This window comes from Fukomys damarensis, unplaced genomic scaffold, assembly GCF_012274545.1.
Source record: "Fukomys damarensis isolate Sample0158 unplaced genomic scaffold, DMR_v1.0_HiC HiC_scaffold_36, whole genome shotgun sequence".
Classification (NCBI taxonomy): domain Eukaryota; kingdom Metazoa; phylum Chordata; class Mammalia; order Rodentia; family Bathyergidae; genus Fukomys; species Fukomys damarensis.
In genome coordinates, this window is record NW_022900948.1 from 27,435,617 (window position 1) to 27,452,026 (window position 16,410).

At 35.3% G+C, this 16,410-nt stretch overlaps 1 protein-coding gene across 1 annotated transcript in view; it reads left to right on the forward strand.

Annotated features, from left to right (window-relative positions):
* The window catches only part of Musk (muscle associated receptor tyrosine kinase), a 115,836-nt gene that overhangs the window by 23,480 nt on the left and 75,946 nt on the right, over positions 1-16,410 (forward strand). The window contains exons 3-4 of the mRNA XM_033759098.1: positions 11,101-11,227; positions 14,289-14,440. Coding sequence (XP_033614989.1) covers positions 11,101-11,227; positions 14,289-14,440 — 279 coding nt within the window. The remainder of the gene's footprint in view (positions 1-11,100; positions 11,228-14,288; positions 14,441-16,410) is intronic.

Genomic DNA, 16,410 nt, shown 5'->3' on the forward strand with positions numbered 1-16,410 from the left:
TATATATTAAAGATAGTACTCATAGATTGGACATATGACTGAATCAGTGTGGACCCAGATGTCATTGAAGTCCAAGACAGCAAGTCCTGGATGAATATTTTATATTGACCTGCATTGCAAACATTACTCATTGTGTGCTTAGAGAAACAGTTGCTTTAAGCATCATTGACCTTAAAGAACAGAATGTCAAGATTTCTTTAATCCCTACCTTAACTGCAAAAAGAGAAATAGGTCTTGAGGTCACTGGAGGAGAGTGATAAGGAGGAATAGGAGGGAATTTGAGGGGATCCATCCATTCAGGAAAATGACAGAGGATTACAAGGGCCATGCAGTACTCAGCTGGGGCTGAGGACAGCAGCTTTATAGTGATACTGACCCAAACAGCTGTCTCACTTTATCCTACAGCACTATATGAATATATAAGTAGTGAGGACAGATGGTTGGATTAATTGAGGATTGGTGCTTTCCAGGGTCAGGGTGGCTAAAGAACTAAAGGGTAAAGAAGTCGGGGTTATATGGAAAAATGCCATGGGGCAGAGGGTGGAAAATGGAGAAAGGGAAATAAGGACACTTAAAGCTCGGAGGAAAATATTGAGATCAAGATTCCTTTTCCTAGTCCCCAGCAGCTTTCTGTGTATATTTCAGGAAACCGTATCATTTCCTCATAAATGAAGTGCCTACCATAATCCAGTATTATGTTAATTGTCAGTGATCAATATAATGATCACCTCTGAATAAGCATTGGAGTGCTTTACATGGGTTCTTATAAGACTATGGTTTAACCGAAGGGAGCACCTCCAGAAAAGGAAGTTTCAGAAATCAACAGCTTGTGCAGAACTGCCTGTACCAAATACCATTTCTCAAAGCAAGCACCAAGAATGTGTTCTGTTAAAAGGAATTGATAACACAGCATTAATATGTAGTTACTGAGTGTAATTACCAATGAAACTTACAACTTATAAAGGCATCATAATAAAACATAACTTTAACTTTATTACATTGTCAGTTAAATATTTGTGCCAGTTCTTAAGATATGCAAGGCAATGATTAATAACGGATAGCCTTTTTGGGGAGATTTGAAAAGCGATACTGTATTCTTTATGTTAAGAGAAACATGCATATTTTCTAAGTCTCAGTTCTAATTTTACTGAACTAGAAAGCATAAAATACACCTGGCTTCTTTAAATACCCAGTCATATGGTCACGTCAATCAGCAACTATTCTATCAGAAGTTGGTACGTCAATGTCCATGTCCAGTTTTATCCATAAACTTCAAAGGAAAGGTAACATCGTGCCATACTCATCAAGTGGCCACTATTCAAGTTAAATTCATTTTGGGTCCAGAAAAGTATTGTGTTTGTTTTCATGTATTTGTATTCATGTAATCCTTGGAGCAAGACAAGAAATGGTGCCCTAATTTAAACAGGCTCTGGCTGAGATGAAAGCTGGGTAACAGAATGAGAGTAAACAAGAGACAATCTGCAGAATCAACAAATATCATGAAATACAACTATGTGGCTGTGTCAGTAAAAACTTGAAAGCAAATTTGGGTAATTTTGAAATATGGGCGATGTGGAGCTAACCAACTATATTCTGCCTAGAGAAATTGATACCCATGTAACTCTTCTTCCTCTGTGTGCAACTAGTATCGTATGACACAGTACGCCATAGTTAAAAGAGAGGAACGTCAAACCAAACTTAATCCTGATGTTCAGCTCTATCACTTCCTACTTTTTTGATAGACAAGTTATTTAATTATTATTCAATTAATCAGCAAGGAGCAATATTCCTAGTATCTACTGTATCATTTGTTGTGATAAACAAATGGATTAGTGAGTGAAAAGTATAATACATGGAACACAATGGCTTATTTATCAATTTTGCATACTAGTATTTTTTAAGACAGAGTCAAATTTTACATAAGACTATCATGTTACTAAATGTTATGGACGGTGCTAAGGAAATGAAGTTCTGAGTAACACAGCATACATTTTTCCATGTCAAAGATCATCAAGACTTTAGAATCCTAGTCTTTAGTCTTAATTAATCTCAATAACCTTTGTGTCATCTCATTATAAAGATTGTGTTAATAATAAGACTATTACCTCTGTCACTTCTTTAGATGTGTGATGACTGAAAAGGGACTAGGGTTTTTATAAAATAATGCATGGTATTTACTTATACAGCCAGGGTTGCTATGTTCACATATTCTTTAAATTTTTTCTATGTGTCCTTTAAAAACAGTGTGCCAATAATACTGTTTATACAATTCAGCTACATGCACCTTTACCTAGCACTAAAACATAAACATTTTCTATACCATTAATACTCCTCAAATTATTATTTGCAGTGATTTATAATATCCTGTTTGGATAAGAGTGTGATGGTATATGTTAAATATCCATCTCTCTGAGAAAAAAAGGCCCTCATCTATGACACTTATTTATTTCTGCAGTGTAATATCCCACATAAATTTCAAGCTGCCAGCAAAGGCTGAAGACTGTTAGGAAACAGCATGTATAATACCATCCTTTATGTACTGTTTGTACCTGATACATTAGATGAAACAAGTTTCAAGAACATAGATAATAGTCAAATGCTCTTAAATAGTGAGTTCTTAGTGTAACTTAATTATAAATTTATACAATTTAGTTTTTAATACTGGCTGTATTTAATAATTATTTCATAAAACTCCTAAAAATTAACAACTGGTTCTTCAAACCCAGTACAACTTTGCTCCAACAAACTTCAGTGGGAAAACAACTATCTATGTGCCCAATTCTTCCCTCACTTTACTGCGGTTGGTACAAATTTGTTTGAATAACCTGTTTTTGTTTTATGCAGTGAATGTTACCTATGCCCATTTCTATACGTGAAATTATTTATTTGGCATAAATTCCAGGAGCTAAATGTTAACAATAAATGTGAATGTAATCCAGAGACCAGGAGAACAATTAAAAGTCAGGGTTTCTGTTTCTAAATTATAGAATCAAATAACACCTACACTGTATTCCATATAAACCAAGCACAATTTTAAATGCTTTCCATATATTCTTTAGTTTAAGTCTTATGAAAAGCCTAGTTCAGGCTTTAATATTATCTCCAAGTATAGTTGAGGAAACCAAAGTTGAGTGTGGCTAAGTGTCGGGGTGGGGGGCTTGGGCAGTAACAACTGGGATTTGAGTTCAAGCCCTGTGCTCGGTTGCCTCTCAAAGCCTGGTAGCAGTGTTGTAGCCAAAATCGTCAATTAACCTTTGGCTCCACTATTACTACAGCCCATAATTTGAAAATAATTTTGTTTTAGCTTTTATCTCAACATCTATGTAACTGTCCTATTATTATAAATAGATGAGTGAGGTAGAAATATTAGAGATAGTCAGATAGGGCTAGGTTCTTGAGGGTTAGAACAAAGGTGAAACCCACCACAGCTGTGACCAGAGATCCATCGGCTAAAAACCAGGCCACAAGATAAAGAGAAGATGGCCAGATCCGCATACATTTTCAAAGAACAAACACTGGGCCGAATGAAGGATACTGGGCCTAATGAAGTCTAGCTAGACATCAGCCAACCCAGAGGATGACCAGAGACCCCTCAACCTACCTCATCCTAGGAGAGTCTTTGTTCTTTCCATCCACACTTGTTACATGACTTGTTTCTCAGTTGGACCACCACCACCTAAGTGACTATGCTTGTAAGCTTATTGGATGTTCACGGCTGTGGCCCATATTGTACCCACCTGGTTTCACCTTATAAAATTCCTCTATAAAGTGGGGTTCCCAGTTACTCACTTGAGATACCTCCTGCCCCTCAGAAGCTTTCCTATTAATAAATATCTTCCTACTCTTAACCTTGGTTGTTCCTAGGACTCCTTCTTTGATTTCTAGAGAACAAGAGGTTAACAGGTTGGGAGATATAACATTTCATATTACATCTCTGGTATTATTTCCTGTAACACTGTTGACTATTTCATTAATTAGTTGTTTAGAAAAATATACTTCTTCAAAAAGATTGACTTTCTCAAACTCTACCAGTTAGAAGTCTGTTTCCATTGCACTTTAAAAAACTAATATTAATGTGATAGTTTGATTTATTTACTATAACTTTTCTATTACAATGGTAATATGTATTCATTTCTTAGATGATACAGGACATAGCAAAAACAAAAATATGAAATTGCACCCAATCATTCATAGAGATACTTTTAACATTTTTGTATTCAATTTATTCTTCTATTTCCTTTCTTTTTCTTATATTATATATACATATACACACCTATAACTGATTGTTGGTCATGTATTTTATACATACAAATTTTATATATATGTCTATGTACATATATGTTACATGTTTATGTGTCTCTGTATATATATATATCTGTACATATATTTATGTGTACAGCACATCTCTCTCTGTCTCTCATATATATATATGAGATATATATATATATATCTGTGTTCATCTTTTCTTCTTTCCCTTTCAGTGTGATTAGAGAACTTTATTCTTCAATTCCTCCTCTTAGCTGAATCCCACATCTGTCTGCTTCCTCAAGAATCTGCTTCTTTCAATCATCTTCTCTTTCTCTTCACTATCCAACATTTATTTTGCTCCTGCATACTTCAGTCGGCACATACTTCAGTCAAACACATCTTTTGGCCCATGCTCTCCATGTCTACCTTCTGTAGCAAGTTCTTCTGGAAGAAGATGGCTCCCCTCAGGCACAGGTTCCTCTTCCATCACTCAGGTCACCCCACCTAACCTGTCGTCCACTGTACGAGGCCCGCAGAACCTACGCGCACCAGAGTCCTCCTTGTTAGGAAACTCAGCAGGCACTGTTTGGCATCATCTGATTCTCCCTGCTCACTGAAACACATGCTGTCTTGGATGCTGTCAAAATTCTCTGCTGACTTTGCTTACAAAGCTGGTTATTCCTTCATATTCTCTTTCTAAGCTCTCCATTCTCCTGCCTATTCTTTGAAAATATTCCTGTTTTCTTGTTATTGTCTTAGGACGCCAGTCTTCTTCCCTCTTTAAGCCTTCACATATGCCGTGTTGTCTGTCTAGAGCACTCTTCCCACCCTACTGCACCAAACCAAATTCAAATCACCCTGTCTGTATGTATGCAAATGTGTGTGTGTGTGTGTGCGTGTGTGTGTGTGTGTGTGTGTGTGTTGCTTTTACTAAAACAGTTTTTTAAATGGGTATTGGGCAGTAAATTCTGTTACTACTTTAGCATCTATACATATCCTTTCAACTTTATAAAGAATCCTATTTTAAAAAGACTTTTCTAATATTTCTAATTATTTTTACATTTTTGTAAGTCTTTATTAATTTTTTTTAAATTTAGGATTTTACATCTTGTTTAACTTTTTTAACTCACATCTGCATGTGTTAGTCCAAAGGTTGGCTAGGAAATTTCTGTATTTTATATTCCCTGTAGCTTTTCTGACAATTCTTTTACAAAAATTCAAAAAAACTTACCTGAAAACCTTTGAGGTCTTCATTTTTTCCTAAATATTCTTTGATAATCCAATCACTTCTTTCTACTGGTCTTGAAAATTTCATAACATTTTTACTATGTGCTGATGTATAGTTTTTGCCTCCAGAATGCATTTAATTACAGTAATGATTTCCTTTTCAGCAATAAACTACTTACAACAATTTTGGTTTAAAAATTCTTCATTGGGCCAAGGATTTAGCTCCGTGGTTCCTCTGCCTCCTTCGCAAGTGCATGGTCCTGAGTTAGATCCCTGGTAAAAAAAAAAAAAAAAAACCTTAATTATTTGAGTTCTGTTTTTTAATAATTTACTCACTAGTATCTAATATTATTGCACTGTTATCTAATAGTATTGTTTATATAATCTAAATTTTAAAATTTATTAAATTTTTAGTTTTATTAGAACTTGAAAAGCTGTGTCATCTATCAGGGCTTAGAATTTTACAAGAATATCTATCTAATTAATTTTATTAATTCCATTTCACTGTTTAATTATATGTGTATTTATATTTTTGTCTTGATTTATAATCAAGGTGAAATTTTTGTTTTACAGATTTTATTATGATTTTAAAATATTGATTGTATGAAATCAACTTTTTCAGCTAGCTTAAAATCTCCTTTCTAATTTAGTGCATTTTCAGTACTTCCAAATGTTTCATTTCTACATCATTTAAAAACTGTTTCTTAATTGCTGTACTCAGTGTTTTATATAGGTAATTATAATGTTAATTTTGAAGATTTATGTTTTCTCCAGCCAAAATATTATTTTCATTGTATTTATGACTTCCTGAAGGAAATGTGTTAAAGGTTTACATTATGCTAGAACTTCCTCCCTATTTTCTTGTGTGATTATAGTTCTACTTTTAACTTCATTATTTTGAGTTTTTTTTTTTTTTTTTCCCGGTACTGGAAGTCAAATTCTGGACCTTGAGCTTGCCAGGCAGGCACAGTGTCAGTGAACTACATCCTCGGCCCATTGAGTCCATATTTTTAAACAGTTAATATGATTGTTGTATCTTCTTGATGGATTGTCCTTTATGAGTAATATTTCTCTTTTTACCTATAAATACGTATCACCTTACTTTTTTCTTACAAGTGTGATATCACGTTGGGTAATATTTGCTTTATTTTTATTTTGACTTCTCTTTATTTTCAGTACTTCTTTGTTTTATTTTACTTAGATGTCTTTTGTGCTTTTGTATCTGTCATTTCATATTCTAGCTTAGGCCGCTGCTGTTGGCTGTGTATTATATATTTGGGTTAGTTTCATCAACATGATTTTACTTGTTCTGTTAAACACAACTCTTTGTTTTCTTTTTCTCCTTGTTTTTAGTTTCCTTAATTATTTTGTGGACTGTTTGACTGATAATAGATTTTCTAGCCCTTCTTTTTTTTCTGCTGTTTTAGCAGTTTGCATTTTTAGTCTAGTCTTCTACTAGTGATCATTATTAAAGTTTAACATAGGCATTTAATTGTAGATTTTCACTCCATCTGTGTTAACTCAGTATTTCTGTCATGTTACTATTCATGGCCTAGAGCTTATCATGTGTCAACTACCCACTAAACTTCTTCCTGAATGCTTATCTTGTAAGTTTTTGTTTAAAACTTAATTCTGTTTCTTTTTAAACACACCAAAAATAATGAGTTTCGTGTTAATGTTCCATAAGATTTCAAAATTGTTATTATATCTTACCAATATCAGTGCTAATCTTGTTTTTCATAATGTCCTCTTATCTTTTGAGGACAGGTCATTTCTTATTGAGTTTATATGATTTGATACCTATTTTAGGCCATATCTATGAAAAGCATATGCTTTTAATATGTACCTCTTCTTTTTAGGTGTCTTCATTTTGACTTCTTTAAAATTATCATCTAAACTGACTATACAATTCCAGGCTAACAGCTTTTTTCAGCCATGTAAAGGTATTAGTCAATTGCTTTTTGGTATCGGTTGTCCCTGAATAATCTCAAGGTCAGCCAAATTGGCATTTTAATAAATGTAGTTGACTTTTTTTCCAAGTAGGGATTAAAATTTTATTTTTAACTTTCTAAGATTTAATCCACTTTATTGGGTATTTATTATTTTCTGTTAATGATTCCTGTTACTCTATACTTTATGCCTCTTTAATATTCTTGAACAATGTTTGCCTCTATTTCTATGTATTGCATTATACATTTTTAATGGTTATTGTATTAGAAGTCAGCAAAAAAAAAAGAGCTTTGATGCCTGTGCACAAGATGTCATTTTATCTAAAGATTCCTCTCTTATTTCAACTATATTCTTGCACCATTTCATTTATTCCTCTTTTTAAAAATCTCAGAAATACAATCCAGCTTGTGTAAACAGCACATCAGTCATTGTACTAATGCTGAGATTTGAAAGATGTCTAAAAAGTAGTCCATAGGCTCAAGATTTTGAAAATTGAGCATGGAAGGGAGACATAAACTGATCATTTTAGTAGAATATATGTGGCAAGTGTTATAAGGATAACATATACAAGATGGTCTAATGTAAAGGAAAAGAGTGTTGGGTTCTATCTAGAGAGGCAGGGAGTCTGGGAGAAGACAATGCTGAAGCTGTAACTTAAAGAAAGAACATTAGCTGGACAGATATAGGCCAATAAAACACTCTTACCCATTTTACTAAAAAACATGAAGTTTGTTCAAAAAATGGAAGCATTTTTGTGTTCAAACAATGGGCCAGTCTGTTCTAGGCACTTCATAAGACTATCACCAATTATCACACTTCTAGAATATAATTCTTGCTACTTACTTGGCTTTGATATGCAGCAAAAGTCATTATATAATGTATTCTTCAAATAAGCTCTTTTTGAAACACAGGGGACACTTTTAACAATTATGAGATAATAACAGGCATAACATTACTACAGATTATATTTCATACATTCTACCTTACCATCTCATTAGTGGGCCCTTACAAGGCAAAAATAAGCCTCATAATTTTTCTTTCTCTGATTTTTGGATTGTTTATTGACACTTATTATTTATACATGTTTATGAGGTACAATGTGGTGCCTTGATTCATGTATTCTGTGTCATTGAGTATGGATTAACTCAGGGTAACTAACATACCCATCACCTTAAAATTCTAGTCATTTCTTTATTTTGAGTACATTCAAATTCCTCTTTTATTTTGCGATACACAATGTATTACTGTTCATTGTATTCACCCCAGAGAACACCAGAATTTATTTGTACTGTCAAACAATAACACTGTATGAGTTTATCCACCTCTTCCACTCCTCTGTCCTTCCTGTTCTCTCAACTGTCTGGTAATGACTGCCGTGCTCTCTCCTTCTATGATCAGTGTTTGTAGATTCTACTCATCAATAAGGTAGCACAGTGTTTGTTTTTCTGCGCATGCCTTGTTTCACTTAACATAATGACTGTCACATAGATCCACATTGTCCCAAATGACAGGACTTCATGGCTACGTAGTTTTCCACTGTGCATACATACATGTCATTTATTTGCTTTTAGTCCAACCCAGTACCTGCTACATGGAAAGGCTAAATATCTGTTGACTCATAATGATAACACAGTAGTGGTGATGATAATTATGCAATGGGATAGATTTCCAAACTCACCTAAACATAGGCTCCAGATTTTTTTTATACAACACAGCCTTTTAGATACCTGTGGCCCCGACTCCTTTATTTTTATGGAATTAACAGTTTTCTAGAAACACTGAAGAAGGAGGTCATTCTTTTACCAACACATTTTTATCCTTCCTAACTCCTTTTTCCTGTTGCACTTTCAATCTAGATAATTCTCAATTCTCATTTTACAGGAGAGGTGAAGGAGGAAAGAAGGCACTGTGTCTACAGCCTCTCATTCTGTTCTCTTTCCTTTTGAAAAATAAAATAGCCTTATTAAGATATAATTCATGCTCTTTGTACTTTACCCATTTAAGGCATGTAATTCACAGTTGTACATTACTTACCATAACCAATTTTACAACATTTCATTAAATATAATTAGATGAAATCCTTTATCCCTCGCTGTTACTTCCTAATTCATCTGTTCCCCAGTTCTCACCCAGTCCTAGGCAAGCATTAATATATTTTCTGTCTCTATAGATTCTGGACATTTCATACATACAGAATTTCATAATATAGATGGCCCTTTGTGAAGGGCTTCTTTCCTTTAGCTTATTGATTCTAAAATTTCTCCATGTACGATATTTCATTTACTTTTATTGTGAAATACTCCTTTGCATAGATATAGTACATTTTATTTATCCAATTCATGTAACAGACACTTAGGTTGCTTTCAACTTTTGATTAGTGAATAATGCTGTTATGAACAGGGGTGTACAGATATCTATTTGAGTCCTAGCTTTTGTTTTTGGTTTTGTTTTGTTTTTGAGACAAGGTCTCACTATGTAGTTGAGACTGACCTGGAACTCACTATGTAGCCCAGGCTGGTCTCAAATTCACAGCGATCCTCCTGTCTCAGCCTCCTGAGTGCTGGGATTAAAGGCCTGCGCCACCACTCCCAGCTTTTTTTGGTGGGGGGGTTGAGACTGGATCTCACTATGTAGCTGAGAGGCCTAGCTTTTGATTCCTTTGAATATATACCCAGAAGTGAAAATGTTCAATCATATAATTTTTAAAGAAACATTATATTCTTTGGTGGTAGTACCATTTTAATTCATACCAGCCATGCACAGAGGTTCCCGTTTCTTCACATCCTCTTAAACATTTACTGTCTTTCTTTTTGATTATAGCCATTCTACTGGGTATGAAATGTTATCTTGTGGTTTTGACTTGCATTTCCTTAATGGCTATTGATATTGAGCCTCTTTTATGATTATTAGCCATTTGAGTATTTTATTTGGAGAAATGTCTATTCAGATATTTTAGCATTTTTTAAATTTGGGTTATTTTTCTTTTTCTTACTGAATCTCTATTCCATTCACATGCAGATGTGAATTCTTTATAAATTTGATGAAACTTAAGCTTCAAACTCTCTCATTTGCAGGATTTCCTTCTAAAACTCTCAAGGGGCCCTAATAATGTATTATTGTGAACATGTAAATTTATGAAACTTGATAAAAATGTTAACTTTAAACAACTGCTGAGAATTCTGTTCTAGTCCATTCTGAGTTCTCTTCAGACTCACTTCCATTCATGTTGCCTGGTATTGGGTTGGCCACAGAAATTTAGTATTCACAATTATATTTCATTTTTTTTCTTTAAAAAGGGAAGCCAAATTGTATGATGTCGGGCCAAACACAATCTGGGTCTGCTTCTATTCGAATAGCAAATTTTAAGCCTTTATTCTCCTAAAAGCCTTCTTTTTTTGATTCTCAAATGCCTTGTTTGGAAGTGGAAGCAATGTTATCTACAGAAAAATCCTCTCAGGGCCTGGGATTTGGCTCAGTGGTTCTGCCACCTACCTTGCAAGCGCAAGGGCCAGAGTTCCACACCCGGTACCAAAAAAAAAGAAAAAATCCTCTCCTCTTGGCAAATTTCTGCTCTGGGAAAATGTAATTATCCCTCAGGTAACTTCCGACTGCTGTAAGGAAGGTTTAGCAAACACTTTCTATAATGTTCTTCTTTGATTTCTCCTCTCCTTTCAGCTCCTGTCATCACCACTCCTCTTGAAACCGTCGATGCCTTAGTTGAAGAAGTGGCTACTTTCATGTGTGCAGTGGAATCCTATCCACAGCCTGAGATTTCTTGGACCAGAAACAAAATCCTCATTAAGTATGTATTCCACTTTATTCTGATAGGAGCATCTGCGGCTGCCTTGCAGTTTGTTTTTGACATAAATGTAAGTGTAGCTCTGTTCAGGGCTAAAGTTCACCTTCTAGAATATGCAAATGCAAATTGTCTCATTTTATAAATGTCAGGGATTTACCTGACATGGGGAAGTCAAGGAAGCCTCCAGATGAGAACCTAGAAGAAACTTCAGAGTAATTATAAAATACTGTGGTTTTTTTGTAGCCTGGAAATATACGTGTGTTCCAGGACATGCTGAGAAAATAATAGAAAACAGCCTCATCTCCTATATTCCTAATATCCCAATAAAGTGCAACATTTATCAAAGAATCTGACTAATACATCACCTTTTTTTTCCCCCCTAGTAGCAGGGATTGAACTCAGGACCTTATGCTTGCCAGGCAAGCATAGCGCCACTGAGCTACATCCCCAGCTCACTTTTTCTTTTTAAACTTAGAAGTGACCCTCAAGATGGAGTGAGACAGACTCTAAAAACATATGCAATGATCATTTGGCAGATAAAGGTTGTGTTGTCCTTTTTTCATTACAAGTTATCCGATCGAAAATACTCTTTGCCTGTAACAAAGTAAACGACAGGCTTTCTAGTAGGCACTATAGCTTGCATTAAGGCTAAAAGCTCTTTGTTCATTTGTGCTATTTTAACAATAGCAACCCATAGACTGGACAGCTTATAAACAGCAGAAGTGTATTTGTCACAGTTTTGGAGGCTGGTAAGTCCAACTCCAAAGAATCAGAAGATTCATGTCTAGTAAGGGCTCACTCTTCGGTTCCGAGGTGGCCTTTTATTTAACGTTGTGTCTTCGCATGAGGGAAATGGCAAAAGAACTTTGGGTCTCTTTTCTGGGGCTGCTAATCCCAATCATGAAGGCTATACTCACATGAACTAATCATCTTTCAAAGGATTTCCCTCCAAATATTATCATATTGGGGGTCATATTTCAGCATATGAATTTGGGGTAACACAAGTGGTCTATAACAGAAGTTTATATGGGTATCCATAGACTAGGGTCTTTGAACTTGAATGAGAGAAATAACACCTGTATCTTAATTAACCTCTATAATAAATGTAATGTTTTCTCCTATTGCACATGTTCTGATGTGGGAAATGACCTTGTATTGTGAGAAACAACCTTGTGGAATAGCCTTCAAGTATTCCATCAGGAAAGGTCTCCTAGAAATTCTGAAACAAGAAGAGTCACAGACCAAATTAAAACATGTAAAATACTCTTTAGTAGCTTCCAAAGTCTGGGTAGATTGAGAATTTCCCAAATCTTCTTCAAATCCTGGTTTCTTTTTTGCTTAGCAATTCTTCCTCAAATTTTAAGCCATAAAAGGAGCCAGGCCACTGCTTCAGCACTTTGTTTGGATATTTTCTCAGCTAAATATCTGAGCTAAACATTGATGAGATTTGTTTTTCATTTAACTGCAGGATACCATTCAGCTAAGCTCTCTGCCATGGTATATAACAAGGGTACCCTTTCCTTTCCTTTCCTTTCAAGTAATGTATTGAGCCTTCACCAGTGCTTTTAGCATGCATATTCCACCACTGTCTTTTCCTGATAATCTAGGTAGTCTCTGAAATGATTTAGATTTTCTTCACCATTCCTCTCTCTTCTTTTTAAGTCCTTACTAACAGTCATTAACATGCCATTTCTACTCACAGTTTCTTTTTCTATTTTTTTTTGTACCGGGGAATCGAACTCAGGTCTTTGTGCTTGCAAGGCAGGCGCCAGAACCACTGAGCCAAATCCCCAGCCCTCTACTCACAGTTGCTTTGCAAAGTCTAGCCTTTTTCTATCATGCTCCTCAAAATTCTAACAGTTCTACCCCTTTTCTAATTGCAAAGCCACATACCTACTTTTACATATTTGCTGCAGCAACCGCATGCTTTTGGGTATCAACACTGATATTTATTTCCTCTTGATATTTATTGATTGATGTTTATTTCCTACTGTTGCTATAACAAATTAACACAAGCAGTGGCTTAAAGCAACCTAAATTTATTATATTATACTGCTAGACTTCATTAGTATGAAATGAATCTCACTGGACTAAAATGAAATGTTGGCAAAGCTGAGTTAAATCCAAGGGCCCTAGAGAATTTTATTTCATGCCCTTTCCAGTTTGCAGCCTCTGGCCCTTCCCCCATTTGCACTTCTAGCAATTGTCCGACCCCTGCCACCTTTGTTGTATCACCTTCTCTGACTCTTCTGCCTCCTACTTCCGTCTCTTAAGGGGGTTTATTATTATACTGGATGCATGTACATTGGATCCATGCAACTAATCCAGAGTATTCCATTTGGAGATCTTAAGAATTGCAAAGTCCCTCTTGTCTTGTAAGCTAACTTATCCATGGGCTCTGAAGGTTAAGACATGGATTTTGGGGGACTGTCTCACATTTGGCCTAAAGAACTATTTGGTTAAAAAAAAAAAACCTTACTTTTTTGTTGATGATTCTTCTCAAATATCCTTCTGTGGCCCTAATTCCTTTCCAATGGACAGTCTGCACATAATTAAATTGATAACGTATGTGAGGCACATTTTTTTTTTACAATTTGGAGCTGTTTCACTTATCTATGTATCACAAGTAACTACAGCTGGCACTTATTAATCCCTCTGTATTTGTTTAGTAAAAGAATGAATATTCAATTTAGTTATTTCTATAAATATTTAACCCTTTCAGCTCATCACATTTGTGTGTACATGTTCATTTGCTGGCTAATTCTTCCATTAATTATGGGAGAAGACTCAGATCTTGATTATGATATACTTTCCTGAATAGACTTTCTGCTTGCTCTTAGCAGCAGCTGTTATCTATTGAAAGCAATTTTGAAGAACTCAGTAATTGTTTGATTATTAGGTCCTAGCTTTATGCTGCTGTAGCAAGTACAGCTGTTCTTCATACTCACTCCGATTTCACTTTTCTCCTGCTCCTGCATCGACAAGTCATCCATGTGATCAGTTAAGCAAAAGGCAACAAATCACAGATGAGGCACAAACCTGTCTTGTCCTCTGTGACCCACAGGCTCTTTGACACCCGGTACAGCATTCGGGAGAATGGACAGCTCCTCACCATCCTGAGCGTGGAAGACAGCGACGATGGTATTTACTGCTGCACAGCCAACAATGGAGTGGGAGGAGCTGCTGAGAGCTGTGGAGCCCTGCAAGTGAAGATGAGTGAGTGACAAAGTGAATCACCTCTTGATGAATGTTGACTTGGTACAAACAGTCAGTAGTAAATGCAGCCTTCTTTCTTCATGCCTGGAGTTTTTTTGTTGTTGTTTGTTTTGGGTTTTGTTTTACTTGTGGAGCAGCAACAACAACAACAACAAAAGTTGAGTAAAGAAATCAGATGAGTCTCTTTTGTTCAGTGCTGAAGACTTGATTTTTAGGATGGAATGTGTTTAAGTGTTTCCCTGTTTTATGGTGCTACCATTTAGGAAATGCTTCTCATTTGCTCTCTAGCGCTAATATTCTAGATCTTGTTTCCATGTTAAATCCTTCTGTTTTCTCTTCTCTTCTTCTTTTCACCCTCTTCCTGAGGAGAGTTCACTTGCATTCATGTATCTGCCAAGTGGTAAAATTTGGGAATGTTCTCACGATGACTGGAAAGATCTGCTTCATGAGACTCCCGAGAACTCCTGGCCCCTATCACTACTCCAGCTTCCCTCCCCTTCCCCAGGTCATCCCTTTTCAAACCTTCTAAGGTTCATCAGCTAAGGACTCAGTGCTGGCACAGCAGTCCGCTTCTAGCACCCTGCTTCAACAAAAGGACCATTTCTGATTGGCCGGCACTCGTGGCTCTCACCTGAATCACGTTTCTCTAATGTGGGGATCCAGGATTCACCATCAATACTCTACTCATTCTTAGTTCACTTCATATTCAGTTTCGCACAGGGATTCTACCTTTCTGCTCACCTCACAGATGACCGAGACATCTATTTCAATGAGATGACAGAAATTATTTCATTTACACAGGAAAATAGTTTCTTAGGTATGCCATGTACAACCTATGTGTGACTTGGCCTTTCCATAGGGGTCTTGTCCAGAGAACACAATTAAAGAAATAGATAAAGCCCTAAAAGCCTGTGTTATACATGTGCCAGAATTCAAGACAATGCAAACTATAAATCATGATAAATGCCTAGATTAAAAACCAATATGTGAGCAGGGGATTTAGCTCAGTGGTTCTGCCACCTGCCTAACAAGTGCAAGGACCCAAGTTTGATTCCTGGTACCAAAACCAAAACAAACAAATAAACCAAAAAAGCACCCAACATGTTATGCAGAGCTTGAAAATATAACATACAATCACTCTCCACCATTACTCTCCTACACACTGAATTAGAAAGGAAAAAAAGAAGTCCTTTACTCTCTCAATGTCACAAATTAGTTCTGGCATATGACCTAAAAGAAATAAAATGTTTCCATTTCTTATTAGTCTATCTAACAAAGATATCTTTTTATTTTATTTTTATATGATTACTAATGATATAAATGTACTTTTAAATTATTTTATGAATCTTTGAAGTACTAAAATAACTAGCATTTTAATATGTCAATTATTCTGTATGTTAGATTTAATAACATCTTTATTTGAAAACTTCATATTAGAGAATTAAAATTACCCGATATTAGCTATTTCTGCTGAAAGGGTAACTTGGATTTTTGACATAGCAGTACACTACACATATTTACTTTGCAGACTTGAGTTCCCTCAAATTATATGACAGAATTTTTCTGGTTACTAATTACATATATATATATAATCATTAAACATCAATGTTAGTCATCAAATTAAAATGGAACTTATTGGGAAAGTAGATCATAATTCAGAGCAATATGGAATACACATATCAATTTTTCAAACATTTTCATATTTACTGGCTTAATTTAAATAATGCTCACATCTTATATTGATCTACCTTTTCAGTAACTAGCTTTTAAAATTAAGAATACTGTGGGAACTTCAGACTCATAAACTGTTTCAAAAAATTTTGTTTTGTACAAGAGATCTTCCTAAAATAAAGATAACCTAGGGCCAGGGATTTAGCTCAGCAGTTCTGCCACCTGCCTTGCAAGTGCAAGGACCCGAGTTCAATCCCCGATACTAAAAAAAAAAAAAAAAAAAAAAAAAAAAAACAACT